The sequence below is a fragment of the Caretta caretta genome, chromosome 9 (assembly GCF_965140235.1).
Source record: "Caretta caretta isolate rCarCar2 chromosome 9, rCarCar1.hap1, whole genome shotgun sequence".
Taxonomy (NCBI): Eukaryota; Metazoa; Chordata; order Testudines; family Cheloniidae; genus Caretta; species Caretta caretta.
The window spans coordinates 77,637,638-77,656,486 of NC_134214.1; the positions used below are offsets into that span (position 1 = coordinate 77,637,638).

Consider the following 18,849-nt stretch of genomic DNA (forward strand, 5'->3'; position numbering starts at 1 on the left):
AGTACTTGACTTGGTGCTGCATGTCCTAGTCCCACTGCATGCTGGACTCTTAGTCCAGATGCAATGAATTCCAGATGGGCATCAGAATCATGGCAGTTGCCACAGTGAACCTCAGTGGTTTAGTCATTATTCTTATATAAATCCCTTGTTGGAATTGTGGTGTCTGTCATTGCCTCTGGCTGTCCTGAGGTGAAACCCACTGAAAAAATGGGATGAGCAGAAAGAAAAGAAAGGTTGCAAAAAATTCAATAGGACAGTGTTATTGTCCCTCTATTCTGCCTGCTCTGTCTCCATTTGATATTGGATTCTGTAGGAAACCACCAATAGGACAGACATATGAGAGCTACTGGACCCTTCATTCATGCTGTATCACTTTCCCACATTTATATTTGATCAACAGTGGCATCTCTTTGCTGTGGTTTGCAGGACAATCTCTGTTATTCACCTAGAGGTAAGAGGCCAATTGGGCACTAAGGCTTGACAAGGTACAATCCCAGCTAAGCGCCGCAGAATACAAGACATATTATATAACCTAGTAGTCCCAAATAAAGCCACAGAGAAAGTGAGGGGGAAGTTATCATCAATTCTTAACATTTTATTTCTTTACTGGGTTAAACAAGGAGCAGAGAAAACCTCTGCCCCAAAATACAACAGAACTGAAAGCATTACAGGTACAGAGACTATTGAACACAGAGAGTAGTAGGATAATATTTTTAATACAACTGAATTATAGCATGGTTTTGTTTTTTATTTTTTTTTGTTTGTTTTTTGTCAAACCATCTTGGAAAATAAATGTAATAGGACCTAGTGCAAAAAAGTTCTAAACATGAAGCACAGTGTATAAAATGGCATAAGAAAACTGTCCCCTCAAAGGACACAGTCACTTTCTTACGACAGATGGGAGAAGAGAGAGAAATAGAAAAAGGGGAAAACAGGGTTTAGAGAAAGCAAGGGGAAGGAGAAGGCAGAGAGAAAAGAAAGCTGGAAAGAAAGAGAAACTGGGCAGAGGGGAGTAGAAAGAATATTTTTACTTCAGCAGTATGTTTTTTTTTTTTTCACCTCGCCACCATGTACTGTAAAAGGACCTATTGCAGGTCTGCACTCAGTAACCACCAATATTTCACAAGCACTTGAGAAGGGTTTGGTCACAACCAACCTTTTTCACATACACACAAGTTCATCCCACTGGGGCTTACTCGATTCCCACTGACATTCTCTTGCCCCACTTCATGTGATTCTCCCAGAGCTATGCTCTCCAGTGCTTGGCCCCAGTTGTCAGCAAAGGGTTGGAGAGGACATGTGTGGTGCATGAGCTGTAGCTGCAGAAACAGCATCTCCTGTGCTTGAGATGGAAGAGTCAGGATGATTGTATAAGAAATGTCTTCCTCAGGATCCATATTAGATTTTCACCATCCCACCCCTTAAAAAAATTTATTGAAAAACATGATGCCTGCTCTTCCCACTTCCAAGACACCAGCTTTGTGGTTTATCCACTGGAACAGTGTGTTTAGTTTCTCTCCCCTTTTAAACTCCTCTGAGTGTGTGAGGGAATCTCTGGTTTTTAAAAGGCTGCCCCTCTCTGTAGTATGTGAGTGGATGGAGTTAGAAGGTGTTGGATTGATTTTAATTTGGAAAACAAAATCAGAGATTGTTTAGTAGAGTGGTTGGGGGCAGTCAGCATGATGTCAGGTTTTGGGAGCGTAAGTGATGCCTCCTTGAAGGTGAAAGCATCACAGTTACACACTTCTCAGTCAAGAATGCACAGAAGCAATTCCCCAAGTAGGTTATCTTGGATTAAATGAACATAATCACTGTAAAACAGAAAACTCAGACTCAGTTTTGCTGCTGACCTGCTGTACTTGGAACTTCAAAGAATTGGGATAGATGATGTTTTAATTAAATATTTAATAACTCAGACATACAGAACATGTACTCTAGCAGGAGAAAATCTTATTCAGTCATCCAGTCTGTCTCTAGCCAATGGACTAGGAGCCCAGTGAGTAGTGCCACCATTGCCCTGCATTGAGATTTGGGTGAAGGTCACGAGAACTGATGGCTGCATATTGAATGAAACTCAGAAGTTCTTTACAGGTTGGGTTCCATCAGGTGCTTGAAGAAGATACCTGGTTAGGTGTTTGTGCCCTATGGGAGGGATTTGGAGTCTAGATATTTGGTTCCTTAGGATGGGTTGTGCCACATCAGGTTAGCCGATAAGTCTAGCAAAAAAAGCAGCAACACCTAAAAGTCTCAGAATAGGAGGGAAATGTATCTACAAAGTTCTGGAAAACACCATCGTGTGACAGGTTTCAGAATTTGCCCATAAGCAGTTGCTGCTGCCTTGTTCACTGAGAGATGAGGAGAGTTTCACTTACGCTTGCTGGGAATCAGATCATTAGGCTGTACCCATTGGGTTCCTCTCTGGGAAGCATATGGAATACTTTCTTTATTTTATATGAGGAGAACTTTAAAACATACCAAAGAAATGTATACCAAAATGTGTCAACTTTCTTCTGAGGGAGACTACTGGTGGGTGTCCTTGGTCAGTGAGTTCTGCACGTGGCTTATAAATCATGTCCATGTGCTCGGGGCATGTCTGCTGGGGATAGGTTAGAAATCTAAAACTGAAGAAATTAAAATTCCAGCAACATTTAAAAGGAATCAAAGATATTTTAAAATGTCCCTATTTGAAAATGATTTATACATTGTACATGACCCCAATGTTTACCTCCCTTCATCATAGAAGGGAGACCTGAAAGGCTGGAGGAAGTGCTGTCTCCTTAAGAATTACACCAGGGATAGCTTGACAGTCTAGGGGCAGCACAGAGGATCTGAGTTCAGGTTCCACACTAACCAGGCCAATGGGTTATTATGAGACCCCCTCATTCACTTTTGTCCAGCCTTCCCCAGCTAGAAGGATGGTGTATGGCTGTGATGTGAAACCTACCTAAGGGGGAAACTGGCTAGAGAGCCTGGAGGACTGCTCGCCAAAAGAGGTCCAAGCAGGTGCTGGTAAATACACTTGAGACTCATCTAATTGCAAGTCCTCAGAGTGCAAAGTAAGTCCAGTTTTTATAATGCTTCTCCAGTCAGTCCTCGGAAAGAAGGGTCAGTGGTGGGCTTCCTCAGCTTTACACTGCTACTTCTTGGCTAGGGATGACAGAACTCTTGGGTTGGAGCTATAAGAATGGTGAAAATATTCAAGGATTTCAGGGTTCTTGTAAGAACTCTGGAGACAAACTATATAGCCCATGGACCTTATTCTCTACCTGCTCACACCAGTGTAAATCAGGAGTAGCTCCAGTACTGTCCATGCAGATACACCAGGGTAAAAGCGGTATGAGTGAATGGAGAGTCAGGCCCCAAGTGTACCACAGCATTATCGCTCCTGTCTGACAGCCACACAATTTGTATCAGGTTCTTCCAATGAAAGATTAAATAAAATCAGAAAGATGGTGTCTACAATTATCCATACAACTGAGGAGATACCATTTATCCCACTTCTCCTGTGTCAAGTGACTTCTGTCTTTCTGCTCCAATCCCTCCTTAAAATATACTTTCCACAAAACCTTTCAATTTTAATCCACCAAAATAAAAACTCCTAAATGAACAAACAATTTACATTTTTGAGATGGGCCCTGCTCATACAGAGTTGTGTATCTGAGCTCTCCTGTCTTTTTAATTGAGCCAGTATACAAGGCCTGTACTGTCCTCTACATTCCCCTACCATACTGTAAGTAAATGGCAATAGTCACCCAACCAAAGCACTATCTAAGGAGTAACACAGGTCTGAGAAAAACCTTAATGAGCTGCCAATAAGCTACTGCACCTCTGAAATGTAGAGCAAAGCAACACTGACATGGAAAGGAAGGATCTGCACAATCCTTACACACATATGCCAATATCTGAAGGCTGTAAATAGGGACCATTTGAAAGGAAAAATAGAGATCCTTACCTTCCCATTGCTAGACAACTCTATCATCCCACTGAAATGCATTAGAATTAATTTGTTGGAAAGATCAGCATGAAAAGATTGTAACATTTTGGCTAAATATTGGAGACTGTCCTTCCTAACCCAACTGGAAAATAATTTAATAGAGAATTCTGTCCCTGTTATTAGAATTCTTTAGGATGGTTCCAACAGTCTATAGAAAGGATTCGATCTTCTATTAAATTATATCATTTTTTACAGTGAGTTCCATAAAATCCTACTAAATTTCTGTAGAACTCTACTGCTATCACCCATAATTAAATTTCTTTACGGTAAATATACAGATGTGGTGGCTAGGCATAATATTTTCCTTTGTTACAAGCCACTGTAAGGTGTTCTGGGCAGAGACTATTCTAAAAAGCATAGCAATAAAGTCTGAACACAAACTAGCAACCCTCCCTAACAGAAGTCATCATGGAATGTTCCACAATCATCACCCTTAATTTCAAGTGCCGCACAAGAAAACCATGATGGTGAGAAAAAGTGAGGGAATGTTTAGAAATGGAAGGTGCCACTGTACTGCTAATCAGGTGTCATGTTTGTAAACTAGCAGTAACCGAAGTGGTAGCTACCATGAGTGAAGTTTTGTTTAAGATGGGGCAAAGGGAACTGCCTCCTTCCAAATATTATCTGGGGTGCTGCTGGGCAGTGACTGAGCTGCCCTAACATCTTCCACCAAAGCAGAGCAAAAATATGTTCAATAAACCACTTCAAGGTGTTTTCTGAGTGTTACCAAGTTACTTGATGTGTTCTGCTTTAGTTATCAGACTCTTTCAAAAAGAAAAGGAGTACTTGTGGCACCTTAGAGACTAACCAATTTATTTGAGCATAAGCTTTCGTGAGCTACACCTCACTTCATCAGATGCTCACGAAAGCTTATGCTCAAATAAATTGGTTAGTCTCTAAGGTGCCACAAGTACTCCTTTTCTTTTTGCGAATACAGACTAACACGGCTGTTCCTCTGAACTCTTTCAAAATATTTTCTCTAATCCAGTGCCTGGATGAAGAAGAGACTGCCTGGGAATCCTTCATGTGGGGCTGCAGGGTATCCATATTTTCACAGGAAAGAGGTTCAGCTAATGAGTCATATCTGTCAGAGGAAACAAAGCCTTTTTTCAGATTTTTCTTTGATTATTTTTAAATAATTTTATAGAATTTGCACTTTATTTTAAGTGCAAAGCCCCAAACAAATACCCCAGCTAGATCCAGATAGAAAATGGGCAGCTGTTTCACTAGCTTTCCTTTCACAATTTTACCAGTGCACCTGAGTCCTGATCTGCTGCTCTCCCTAATTCAGGCCGTGGGCTTCTCCTGAGTAGAACTTGTCAATAATGTCAAATGATATGGTGGCAAAGTGTGTGAATAAATATTCACGAGGTTTATGTGTCCTGTGGGAAAGTAAGAGAATCCTGGCTAACTCTGCCCCATCAGATCCACACATTGACTCAGACAGACAGACAGACCCTATAGGGGAAGGGTAACACTTTGCATGCATCACAATGTCTATAAGGAGCTACTGCTGTGGGAACAGGTTCTTTCTCTCAATGGAGCAGAACTCAGTTTGCATTGTGGGGAACATTTGATTTTACGTGTCCACACCAATGCATGGAGTCTCTCTCAGGAACAGTATCCCCGATAATGTCACAGCAAACCTGGTGGCTGAACTTTGTGAGTTTGTCCTCACCCATAACTATTTCACATTTGGGGACAACGTATACCTTCAAATCAGCGGCACTGGTATGGGTACCCACATGGCCCCACAGTATGCCAACATTTTTATGGCTGACTTAGAACAACGCTTCCTCAGCTCTCGTCCCCTAATGCCCCTACTCTACTTGCGCTACACTGATGACATCTTCATCATCTGGACCCATGGAAAAGAAGCCCTTGAGGAATTCCACCATGATTTCAACAATTTCCATCCCACCATCAACCTCAGCCTGGACCAGTGCACACAAGAGAGCCACTTCCTCGACACTACAGTGCTAATAAGTGATGGTCACATAAACACCACCCAAAACCAGAAACCTACTGACTGCTATACTTACCTGCATACCTCCAGCTTTCATCCAGACCACACCACACGATCCATTGTCTACAGCCAAGCTCTACGATACAACCGCATTTGCTCCAACCCCTCAGACAGAGACAAACACCTACAAGATCTCTATCAAGTGTTCTTACAACTACAATACCCACCTGCTGAAGTGAAGAAGCAGATTGACAGAACCAGAAGAGTACCCAGAAGTTACCTACTACAGGACAGGCCCAACAAAGAAAATAACAGAAGGCCACTAGCCATCACCTTCAGCCCCCAACTAAAATCTCTCCAGCGCATCATCAAGGATCTACAACTTATCCTGAAGGACGACCCATCACTCTCACAGATCTTGGGAGACAGTCCAGTCCTTGCCTACAGACAGCCCCCCAACCTGAAGCAAATACTCACCAGCAACCACACACCACACAACAAAAACACTAACCCAGGAACCTATCCTTGCAACAAAGCCCGTTGCCAACCATGTCCACATATCTATTCAGGGGACACCATCACAGGGCCTAATCACATCAGCCACACTATCAGAGGCTCGTTCACCTGCACATCCACCAATGTGATATATGCCATCATGTGCCAGCAATGCCCCTCTGTCATGTACATTGGACAAACTGGACAGTCTCTATGTAAAAGAATAAATGGACACAAATCAGACGTCAAGAACTATAACATTCAAAAACGAGTCGGAGAACACTTCAATCTCTCTGGTCGCTTGATTACAGACCTAAAAGTGGCAATTCTTCAACAAAAAACCCTTCAAAAACAGACTCCAATGAGAGACTGTTGAATTGGAATTAATTTGCAAACTGGACACCATTAACTTCGGCTTGAATAAAGACTGGGAGTGGATGGGTCATTACACAAAGTAAAACTATTTCCCCAAGTTTATTTCCCCCCCCGCCCCCCCCCGCCCCCCACCGTTCCTCACACATTCTTGTCAACTGCTGGAAATGGCCCATCTTGATTATCACTACAAAAGGTTTTTTTTTTTTTCTCTCTCCTGCTGGTAATAGCTCACCTTACCTGATCACTCTCTTTACAGTGTGTATGGTAACACCCCTTGTTTCATGTTCTCTGTGTATATAAAATCTCCCCACTGTATTTTCCACTGCATGAATCCAATGAAGTGAGCTATAGCTCACGAAAGCTTATGCTCAAATAAATTTGTTAGTCTCTAAGGTGCCACAAGTACTCCTTTTCTCTCCAGAGAGGAGAATCCAAGTCACTGAACTGGAAGGGAAAGTAAGTAGCACCTTGATTTTGAATTCATAGTAAGATAAGTTCATTTGGGATCAGTGTTTTCTAAACACACATCTGGCTGTGCTGAAATCTGCTCCAGAGAGGTATCTCAGCCTTGGAGCCCCTATTCAGTTGTGTGTGGCATATATGTTTGTGCATGCATTCTGCAGAGAGGCTCATACTCTCTCCTCTTTCCTTATCTCACATGCTAAATAGTACCAGGACTAGTGAGAAACACTGTTATAATGTAAGCAATGTAAATAGGCTTTATTGAGGCAGGGTTACAGTCTAAGTAAAGGGGAGCATCCCACTGTGTATCAGAGAGAGGGCTAGCATAGACAGAGGTTTATTATGAGTATAATGTCACAGTCAGACCAGAAAGAGGATTTTATCAGACACCCTTATAATGATGAAGCGTAATAAACATGGCTTCCAGCTGCTCAGTCCTGTTCTGAGAACAGCACAGCCTGGATTCATTTCACTAGACTGGCAAAGTGTTGAATACAGCATATGGTGCACTAAAACCACAGAACTTACTGACAACAGCCTGGACTTGTTAGAGAAAATAACTCTTTTCAAAAGCTTGTTTCTGTGAAGATACAGCTCTTTCCCCCCAATCACTCTTGATACCAAGCATGTTCAGGGGCAGAGAGAAAGCACTAGCACAAAACAGCATAATCAGGGGACAGTCCTGAACCTGCCAGGCCAATGGAAACCCAGCACCAGGCTTCCCTGAATTTCCCTCATGCCGGGCAGATGGGATGGCCTTACTGTTGGTGCAACAGCAGACTTTTATTTGTGAATCTTATGGGAGACTGTAACCTGAAACGTCATTTGGATCTCATTTTAATTCCATGGCATAACTATGCTGCGAGGCCTCTTTAATTACTGTGTAACTGCCTAGCATTCACTTGATTGAAATAGTGCAATTACATGGTAGTTACATGCTCCTGTAGGTTTCTTACTAATTACACTTATGGCGAGGTTTGTTGAAAGCCTCAACACCTACAATTGGACCTAGATTTTGAAAATGGCTTAGCACCCTTCCGTTCCCACTGTTCTTAAATCACTTGCTGGGATTTAGTAAGTGACCTGCCCAATCCAGGCAAGCAAACTATCAGCACTTACCAAGTAAATAAGGAGCATTTGGAGCATATTTTGTGTACTAAAGGTGAAAGAATGAGAGGGTTGAACTCTATTTGCTCACATTGCTATGTGGTCACCCCTCTCTCCTTAAGAAGGGGGTATTTTTGCCAAACTCTGCTCTGATTTAGCATTGGTCATCAAGGACCAAACAGGAATGCATCTGCATTCTATGCCAACAAGATGTTATTACAATCAAGGGGCGCAGTGGCATTTCTCACAGTAACTATGTTATCTGGAAACTAGAAAGTGGTCTCAGGCCAATTACAGTGGATGGTGGATAGAAGGCATAAATCAAATGGAGACAGGACAGTGGCTTGATCTAGGTCACAAACCATGACAATCCTGAAACAGGTGCCAAGGTACTTTGTAAAAGAGGTGCAGCTCATCAATTCATATTGTATTGATTAAGGTCAGAAAATGTCTTGAGGCACATAGTATATTCCAACAAAACCCTACTCAACCTTCTCTAGCCCCATTCCATGTCCACAAAACCCTATCTATTCTATTTTAGTTCAGTCAGACAGCATTTCTACATTTGGCCCTGAGCGGTGAACTGGTGGATAAAGGCCTGTCCTGAAAATGTAGGCAACTTCCGTGGCAGATTCTCTCTTTTCTTCAGATTCAGGCTCTGACAGGTTGTGTACCCCCAGATTTGGGGGACTGTAAACAAGTCACATAATACAGACCTACACAAAATGTCCTTATATCAGTATGTGGCTTCCCGTTATCATATGGCACATGTAGGGCCTGATTCTCATTTACCGTAAGGACTCTTTACACTGTCCTGGCAGTATAAAAGGCCCTGGCAAAGTAAAGGGGCCTTAAAGTAGGCATAATTACATTTACACCCATTTTATGGTCCCTTTAGATTGCCTTCATGTAAATGAGATTCAGGCCCACAATCTTTATGGGATTACCTAGCATTCACAGAAAGCAGAAATGACATGAAAAAAAAAATTAGAAACAGGCCACTATGCCCACCTCTGGCTGAGCAGTACTTGGAGTTTTCCGCTTGGTGTCTGACCTAAACAGAATCAGACCAGACATTGAACAAGTCTGGTGACACAGGATCATGTGCTGATGTGCAAACTGGTCTGCTCTTCTCCATCCTATTGTATTGTTTAAAGCAGAGGTAAGCAAACTACAGCCCACAGGCTGCATCCAGCCCACCAGCCGTTTTAATCCACCCTCGAGCTCCCACTGGGGAGCAGGTTCTGGGGCTTGTCCTGCTCTGGTATTCTAGCCAGGGAGCAGGGTCGGGGACCGCTCCACACGGCTCCCAGAAGCAGTGGCATGGCTCCTCTCCGGCTCCTAAGCATAGGGGCAGCCAGGGGGCTCTGCTCTGCATGCTGCCCCCACCCCAAGCACCACCCCCACAGCTCCCATTGTCTGGGAACCACAGCCAATGGGAGCTGCAGGGGCGGTGCCTGTGGACAGGGCAGCATGCAGAGCCACCTGGCTGCGCCTCCACATAGGAGCCAGAGAAGGGACATGCTGCTGCTTCCGGGAGCCGCTTGAGGTAAGCGTCACCTGGAGCCTGCACCCTTGAGCCTCTCCTTGTGCCCCAACCCTCTGCCCCAGCCTTGATCCCCCTCCCGCCCTCCGAACCCCTTGGTCCCAGTCCAGAGCACCCTCCTGCACCCCAAACCCCTCATCCCCAGCCTCACCTCAGAGCCTGCACCCCTAACCAGAGCCCTCACCACCTCCCAATTATGTGAGCTTTCATGGCCCACCATACAATTTCTATTCCCAAATATGGCCCTTGGGCCAATAAGTTTGCCCACCCCTGGTTTAAAGACTGTACTCATCCTATCTCTGAAGTAGACACTTCGAATTAGGTGACCACTCAAACCTTAACAATACTAGTGAAGTTTAGTTTCCTTAAAAAATGAGTCAGAGTCTGTTGTCTTGATACAGAAACATGCTTGTGCATGTTCCTTTGGCCTCGTCATCTGGTCAAGTCATCATAGCTATCACAAAGGCTGGTTTTAAAGGCTGGTTTCAAGGCAAAAAACTCCCAAGATCAAAAAAGTCTGATTCATGTTTGCTAAACTGTTGCACATACCTGTTCTTAGATCAGAGTGAACCAAACTGCAAATACATGGTAGCTGTTGTGAATGTTCACACAAGGTCTGTCCTAGCCACAGTGGGTGCAAACAGCAACAGGATTTGTCTTAAGAAGTGTCCCCAGGATCTGCTCTGGAAACTAGTTGTATTAACATTATTACACAGTGTTAGCCTGATAGCCAATGGGTCGGTTTGGCGCTATGAGAATGGTGTTCACAGGCTTTATGCGTTCGTGACTTTGGTAGTGCATGGGAAATAACAACATGTAAACATCATCCAAAAATTCTGAGGTTCAAGTCAAATAAGAATCCAAACATTCAGCTGCTTTTCCGATCCTCTTTGGTCTGGAAATGGGCTGGAAATGTCCCAGCTTTCCCATGAGATTTCTGGTACTTCCTTCTTCCAGCCAGGCAGGAAGTAGCTTTTCTCATGGTGTTTTGGTTATTTCTGCTTCAATTCAACAGAAGCCAGGAAATACAAAAGTATTATAAATCCTGAACTTAAAGAAATTTCTTTGCCCTTCAGACAGGTCTGGGTTTGGTTTGAGATTTGACAGAATAACCAGTCTAATTCTGATTTCAGTTGGTTTGCCTGACCCCTAGTTACAACCACTCGGCCACTGAACATGCTGTCTCAGGTGGTGGGATCTAAATCTTAATTTTTCCCTAAATGAGCCATTCAAGATGAATAATAAATGCTCCCGGACACTGTGACCTGGAGAGAGGGAGAGCATCTAACTGTACACAACATGCTTTTCTGTCTCCTTGTGCTTCACTTCATACTGATGTTGGGCAACAAGTTCATCTTGCCTTACCCCTCCAAAGTGAAATTTGTCCTCACTAATATTTGATCCTCAACTCTTCTCTCATTCCTGATTCTTTTGTCTTTGTTTCCAGCCAGGCCCCCAAGCATTCCTTCCTAAAATGTCATTTGCTCCTCCTAGTGATCTCATCAGCCCAGTACAGTAACATCACTGTGAGTATGAGAGAAATCACCCTGAATGTGGGCTCTGCAGGAGGAAATATCAGCTATAAAGGGACATGGGGGGGGGGGGGAAGAAAAGAGTGCTACATACCTCAAATTGCAACATTGCCTACGAGTATAAATCTCAGTCCTTGGGATGGAGAATTTGAAATGTCAGAGTTAGAGGTGGGATCCTATGTCTGGATGGGGCTGAATTCCAGTGTATGACTGTGTTTGGACAATCTAAGCGTTGCCAATCAATGTCTTGCCAGGCTAAGTGTGGCTGTTCCAGCAGGACTTCCAGGAGCTGTATGATCAGTAATGGACATAGTGCACATGAAACCTCTCTTCCACACCTGTGCTTTGTTAGCTGGTGGCATTTTATTTGGGAAACTATTTCCCTATGGGCTGGATTTCTCCAGTCCTCTTCCCACATGCTGTAAGAGTTTGTAACGTGGCAACTTTAAAGGGTGCAATTTGGGGCTTTTTATCCATTTGTTACCATCCTTGGCCCCACTGCAAACTAGTGCAGTCAGCTCTGCCCCTGCAGATTCTTGTTGCCCTAAGTGCTGCCCTCTCCAAACTCAAACATGCTGTTGGAGAAAACAAAGTACAGGAGTTTAAGGAAATTCTGAGGACACATTGAAGAGTGAAGTGTTAAGAACTCTGGGAATATAATTTCCTGTTCCATCCTGTACTACAGCCATCTCTCTACTCACTGCCAACACCCACAGGGGATGTTCTTTATGTTCAGTGTATCGAAGGACAAGAGTGGCACAGATAAGGAAGGGCTGACTGAGGTAAGAAACACAACCCCAAATGGCACACACAATGCCAGGTAATACATCTTCCACCCCAACAACTTAGCCTTAGAAATGGATCTTGTCTGTTGGCAAGAGAGTGAGCCTAACACCAGGGCTACCCAGACTGAGGGGTCACCAGGTCACACTAAGGACCCAAGACTGTCCCTCAGCAGGGAGAGGTTTGCTGAGAAGTTAGCTCGGGGTGTTTGAGTTGCTGTATATGCCACCTAGCAGCTTTGGCGATATACATGGGTGAAGTTTAAAGACTGAGGGGAAAAAAGGAATAATGGATAAACCAGTTTCTTGAACCCATTGCACTGAATTATCCAGTTGGTAGAAAAAATAGGGGCACCACATGAGATACCTCATAGGTGGCAGGGAGAGCAGTGGCATTTCCATGGGGAGAACTGTTTCAAAGGGACCCTCTCCCATCCCAGCCCCCCTCCCTTTTTCTATACCTCTTTGCGCTAGCTCCCAGAGCCTCTACCAGGCAGGATGCACACAGCTGAAAGGCTGTTGATAACTGAACCCTTCTCAAAGCTGAGTCCTGCAGCCCTGTGCGCATTAAAGACTCTTCATCACGGGGATGCCCCGTGGCGAGCAGCTCTTGGGGTGTAGGTAGGGGTGTGTGTGTGCGCATCACCCCCAATCCTGTGCCTCCCATTGGAGGAATAGCGTGTGCCCCCCTTGGCAGGAAAAGAGCCGGCATTCTGCTTGGACGTTTCCTTCCCCCTCTGGGTCACTCATCTCTTGTTATGCTCTCATCCATAGCAGGTAGGGCCTCCAAGCTCAGGCCCCTGCTGGCAGTCCCCTCACTGCTGTGCACGCTTGAGAAGGACACCATGGTGTGGAGAAGCATAAGGACCAGGACGCACAGTCTGATTTTGCTGTTGCTGAGGCGAGACCCTGCGGAGACAGGCAGCAAAGATGGTGGGTGGGGTTGGTGGTACTGGTGGTGGTGGTAGAGGTGATAGTGATGCTGCTGGTGGTGATGAAGGTGGGGGTCATGACGGTGGTAATGGAATGACTCCGACTCTGTGGATTTGGGGGACGCATTGTAGTTGCTGTCTGGTGGGTGGTCACAAGAGTCCCATTGCACATCGCAGCACTTTGCTTCCTCATTGGATAATTGGTTCTCTAGCAACCCTGGCAAAACATAACAACAGATGGTGAGAATCAGTGAACGTGCAGGGGAAGTGCAATAGAGAGTAAAGCCATAGGGCCTGCCAGAAAATCCACTTGCAGTAGGAAAAAAGGGTTTCCATTCTGGTTGGCTGCCTGCTCCTGGACAACTTTCAGCCTAAGGACTGGGACCCTGAGCACCTTCATCTGGCAGATTTTCTCTGGGACTAAGACCCTAGGCCACATTCCCCCAGAGAAAAAGCAACCATGATCCAGGTCCACTTTATTGCAAGATCCAAGGACCAAGTGTAATGATAATTTGTGACAAAGCTGTGAACATCTCAGGCTGAGTATTTATCAGATCTTACAAACTATAGGATCAGGCCAGGTTCAGTCATGGATGGGAGAACTGCCAGGAAAATCTAGTGCTATGGTAGGTGGCAGGATGGAAAGTTTGTACCGCCCATACCTATGCTTTACCTGTTGTATGGATGGATAAATAGAGGACTTCAGTCTCTGAGCACCTGCCATGAATACTAAACACACTTTAAAAAAGGAAATCCTCTGACATCTTTTGTATCAGTTAGCGTCAATGAGCTGGTCAAACTTTAACGCAGTCACATATTGCCTCACCAAATAGACCCTTGAAGTTTCAGTTAGCGGTGGGACTGCTTTTCACGTCCTGCCCTAAATTGTCAGGTAGTGTTGCTGTGAGGCTGCTAAACAGCTATATTCCATCTCAGAGATGGAAATATTTCAATAATTGATAATGTACTTCCTATATATATTTATTTTATATATATGACCAAATCCTGAAGTCCTTACACACATGCAAAAAGACTTCAAGATTTGGCCCATGATTTGTACAGTGCTATAGGAGTCTTCAGGGTGAAAGGCTCTAGAGAAATGGAACTTATTACTTGAACATGAGTTGAAAATTCTCCCCATCCACCCCACACATTTGTCTGCCTGTCTTTTTGTATTTCCTCCATTTCCTGAAATGTACAATGGGCAGGAGATAAGAAGTCATTACAGGGACACCTATCCTACTTCCATGACCTTCTTACCCGTACAGATGAAACCAGGTAACCCTCCATAGATCAGCTCGTCATTGTCAGGTAACACAAAGGGGCACCTGGTCTGCACCTCCAGACAGTATTGCTTGCATGGAATCCGGTGTCGGCACTGTTGTTGTGTCACATTGAAATACTCGGAGCACAGCCAGGCCTTGTAGACAGCCTAAGGGAGAAAACAAGACACCGCAAGACACAACGTCACATCAGCAAAAATATGTATATTAAAACCATTTAATAATCTTGTGGCTTAGTGCAAGTTAAAGGCAGATGAATGGTGAGCTTTTACCCCACTGTTTAATCTCAATAAATATTTGTTAATACATCAGGGTTACTTATTGAATTAACTGTTTCCTTTTAAGCAAACTGAAAGATGTGAGACAGTGTGAAATTCAATTCACAACCTAAAACATCTATAAGAGTAAAGCAAATGAACATATAGGCTACTGTCCTCTATTTGTAGGTCCTTAGACATCGTTCATTAGAGGCTTTAGTGACACTGTCAAGGTTGGTAGACTCAAAATTTCACCTGTTTGCAAAATTCATGAAATTATTTGTTTCCTCTTTAAAAATAAGTATGGAAATGCTTTTTCCTCTTATGACCATGAGTCATAAGCAACCCTACAAATAACAAAATAACACTGGTAGCTTGGTTCCTGATAAGTAGTCCTACAATATAACAAACTATATTGTGCAGCCCAACACTAATGAGAAACTCTGCAACAGCAAACCAGCATCGGCAGCCAGTATAACAAACCAGGATATGAAATCTCGCCCTTATGAACAGCCCCACAACAAGTAACAGTTGATAGAGGCATTAAAGATACATGTACACTTATATGAAACAGAATAGCATCTGCAGTGACACTAGGTAAGATAAAATTACCCAGGCTCTTGATCCTTACACTTCAGGATGTAAAGTGCTTACCAGCTGGAGTCCGGAAGGAATTTACCTCTGGGACACTACTGCACAATAATAATCATTATAGGGATTTTACACCTTCCTGTGAAGTGTCCAGCATTGATCACTGCTAGAGACTGGAAACTTGGCTTGATGGACCTTTGGAGTGGTCCAGTCTGAAAATACCCATATGCATATGACTGCTGGAAAATCTACACTAGCTCCAGCCACTGGGGAGATTCCTGGATATTACCAATCCTGCCTCACACTTTATTCTGAATGATGTTAATAAGAGGTAGCTCATTGTTAGTTAGAATTGCCTCTTCCTCTTCTGCTTCACCGTTAAATCTATTTAATCTTCTACATCCATTTACCTGTTGCTTAGGTGGAATCTTTTATTCATGGAAAACATGCCATTTCTCTTGGTTCAGATGGGCATATCTCATGGGCAACATTGCATTTTATAGATGTATTTTAATTGCCAGTATGTACCAAACAATGCTTAATCACGCTAGAAATGTTCCTGTATGCCCCTAAACAAGGATTTTATGTTCATCTTTTAGCTGGTTAGAGCTGAACTTTGCAAAACTCTCAGAATCAAAGGCTAGCTTGTGTGTAGCTTGTAACTTAGGCTCTGCTTGTGCCTGCCTCAACATTCATACTCCACATGTGCCATAAACTCTGGCTTTGAAGTCTATCAGGCTTATCAACAGCAGCAACTCCTCTAGTGCAAACAGCATAGGCAAGGCCTGCCCGCCCCAAAGGAGACAAAACCATGCAGTAGTGGGGGAGAGCAAATACCCCTCAAGAACTGGCTAGTGGAGAGGCCCCTCCCCGCCAGAAACCAAATCATGCAAATCAAAGTAATACTGAGTTAGTGATACATGCACTGTCTGGAATTACCCAGTCCCGGAAGTATCCCACTTACAAGAGCCCATTCCCAAGCTCTTCACTACTCCTTTCCTCTCTTCTGAGTGTCCTAATACCCAGCCAGAGTCTTAAGGAAACAGCTAATGTATTCCAGTACAAAACAGAACAGGTGCCTGCAGATAGCTCCACTGGTAACCCAGCCAGGGTGTATCAGGGTGAAACACCCTGTCTTGCCCTGCAGCATGGGGGGCATCTTCCTTTTCATTGCTCAGCTGCTGTCAGAGCCCAGGAAAGTGAGGCTTTGCAGAATGGAGCGGAGCAGTTAACATCAGGTGGGCATGGTTAGACCTGGCTGGGACCCATAGTGAGAAATCATGGCCCTAACAAGCTAGCTCAGATGGACATTTCCTGCCTTTGCTAGTATGAAGTATTTTAGGGACTGGCTGTTGTGAGCCCCTAGGGTCAGGTTTTGGAGGGTCAGATTTTGGGGAAAGACTGAGAATAAGCTCCTACCAGCCTTCCGAATTAGCACAGACTCCCATAGCACTGAGAGCTCCCACTGTATGATCCAATGGCACAGAAACTCTATTAGCTTGGAGCCCTGTGCTGTGCTGGAGGCTGTATCATCACTTTTGCAGTGAATGACCAAGATGCAGCAAGAGAATATATGACACAGAATTGCGCAAACCTCCCATGTATACCAGGGCGAGGTGAAGACATGGCAGCATTCCCACCTCCTTGGAGCTGCAGAACTTTGCAGCTGAAGTGATTAATTCTGGCCCAAATGCTTCACTTCAGTAGGACATACCTAATTCACCAGGAAAAACATAATCTGTAGTGTTACTTAAAGCAGCACCCAATAGATGTTAGACCCCGGTCTTCAACCCTGTGCTATCAGGTGCAACCTGTAGGTCCACTAGCTGCACATTGCTGGTTCTCTCTCTGCTACCAAACACAGGCAGATATCATTTGGCATTTGTAATTTAATTTTCCTTTGAAAGGGAAAACAGTGCAGGTGAGATTGAGGTGCTGGATCGACAGCTCTAGAGACATGTCTCTGTCTATCCCCACAACAAGCACAACACAGGCTGCAGTAGCGTAAGATTTGACACACACATCTCCCTGACCGTGTCCATTGCTAGGAGGGAACAGGAGGAGGCAGGGCGCTGCGGCTTGAAGCAGGACCATTCAGGGGATGGCTGTGGAGGCAGGCCTGTGACAACGGTAGACTTTAGAAAGGGTGATTAGTTTTCCAAGTTACTCAAAACCCCAGTTAAATAAATGAGGTGTGACAGAGTCACTGCCTACAGAGAGCCCTCCTTATGAGGGGCCTGCACAACCCTGCCTTTGTTTTCCTTTCTCACACCTTCACAATAAACTCCTCACAATCCAAGGTATTCAAAAAAAGTTTCCCCTTATGGCTGGGGTCTAATTTATTTAATCCTACACATGATATCCAGTGGCCCAAACCCTTTCCTCCTAACTAAGGGAATTCCACAACCCTCCTTCTGATGCTTGTGTTGTGTTTCTACCCGGTCCCGTTGACACCACCATCCAGACTGGTTCCACCCAGGCTGGCGATCAAGTCTTTCCAGAACAGAAATCAATAGTGTTCCTCCCCTAGTGGGCCAAAAGAAAAAGTCTTCACTCCAGTCTCCAGCTGGGCCCAATCCTTTCTCCCTGCGGGTAGGGTGACCAGATAGCGAGTGTGAAAAATCGGGACAGGGAGTGGGGCGTAATAGGTCCCTATATAAGAAAAAGCCCTGAATATCGGGACTGTCCCTATAAAATCGGGACATCTGGTCACCCTACCTGTGGGGTCTCTCTTCCTCTCTATATCCAGCTCCCGCTCCTAGTCCTTCTTGCCAAGTCTGGCCTCCCCCTGGTGCCCCAGTGTCCCCTGCATGAGCTTTCTTGCTCTCTGCAGCCTGCAGGAGCCTTTAACTCCTTCCAGCTCTTCCGTAGGCCTCTACTCTTATCTTTTCCCCAGAAGGACTGGTTGGTGATATTATCCACCAATCACAGGACCATTATTTTCAGGAGGTGAGCTAATTGTGTCACAGGTGGGATTGGGCCTATATCCCCTTAAAGGGGCTGGCCATCTGGGACATGAGGCCTTTATCATTGCTATTAGAAATCACTGGGACCAAGACCTTAGCAGGATTCCAGCAAGGTTTCCATGAACAGTGAGAACATAAACCATTATACTAGACAGAATAAAAAAAAAGTGATGAGAGGTAAAACCTCATGGTTCAGGGCCATCAACTAAGTAACAAAGGAAATGAAGAAAATTCCTATAGCAGCAGTTTATCCCATAGTTGTCCACTGTGGAGATATCTGTGTCTATTTCTGAACTATTTGGCACTGGTCACTGCTAGATACAGAATCCCAGATTCGATGCACTGCTGCTCTGGTCCAGTGTGGCAATCTCTATGTGCCCATCAGTGCAATATTATTACTTACACAACACTATAGCTATGCATGGCACTTTAGAGAACAAATGAGTAACAGGTCTCTGCCCCAAGCAGCTTGCTGTCGAAATTACACAGCATGCAATGGTAATAAGTGAAGGAAGGGGGTGTGGGAAGGCAAGGGTTACAGTGGTGGAAGAACAACCATGA

General features: G+C 44.4%; 1 protein-coding gene across 2 annotated transcripts in view; it reads right to left on the reverse strand.

Annotated features, from left to right (window-relative positions):
* Positions 1-574: 574 nt before the first annotated feature.
* Positions 575-18,849, reverse strand: part of NALF2 (NALCN channel auxiliary factor 2) — an 87,171-nt gene continuing 68,896 nt past the window's right edge. For both annotated transcript variants that reach the window (XM_048864611.2, XM_075132462.1), the window contains exons 2-3: positions 14,452-14,623; positions 575-13,408 (exon numbers count right to left, since the gene is read on the reverse strand). In XM_048864611.2, coding sequence (XP_048720568.2) covers positions 13,002-13,408; positions 14,452-14,623 — 579 coding nt within the window. In that variant the 3' untranslated portion in view covers positions 575-13,001. The remainder of the gene's footprint in view (positions 13,409-14,451; positions 14,624-18,849) is intronic.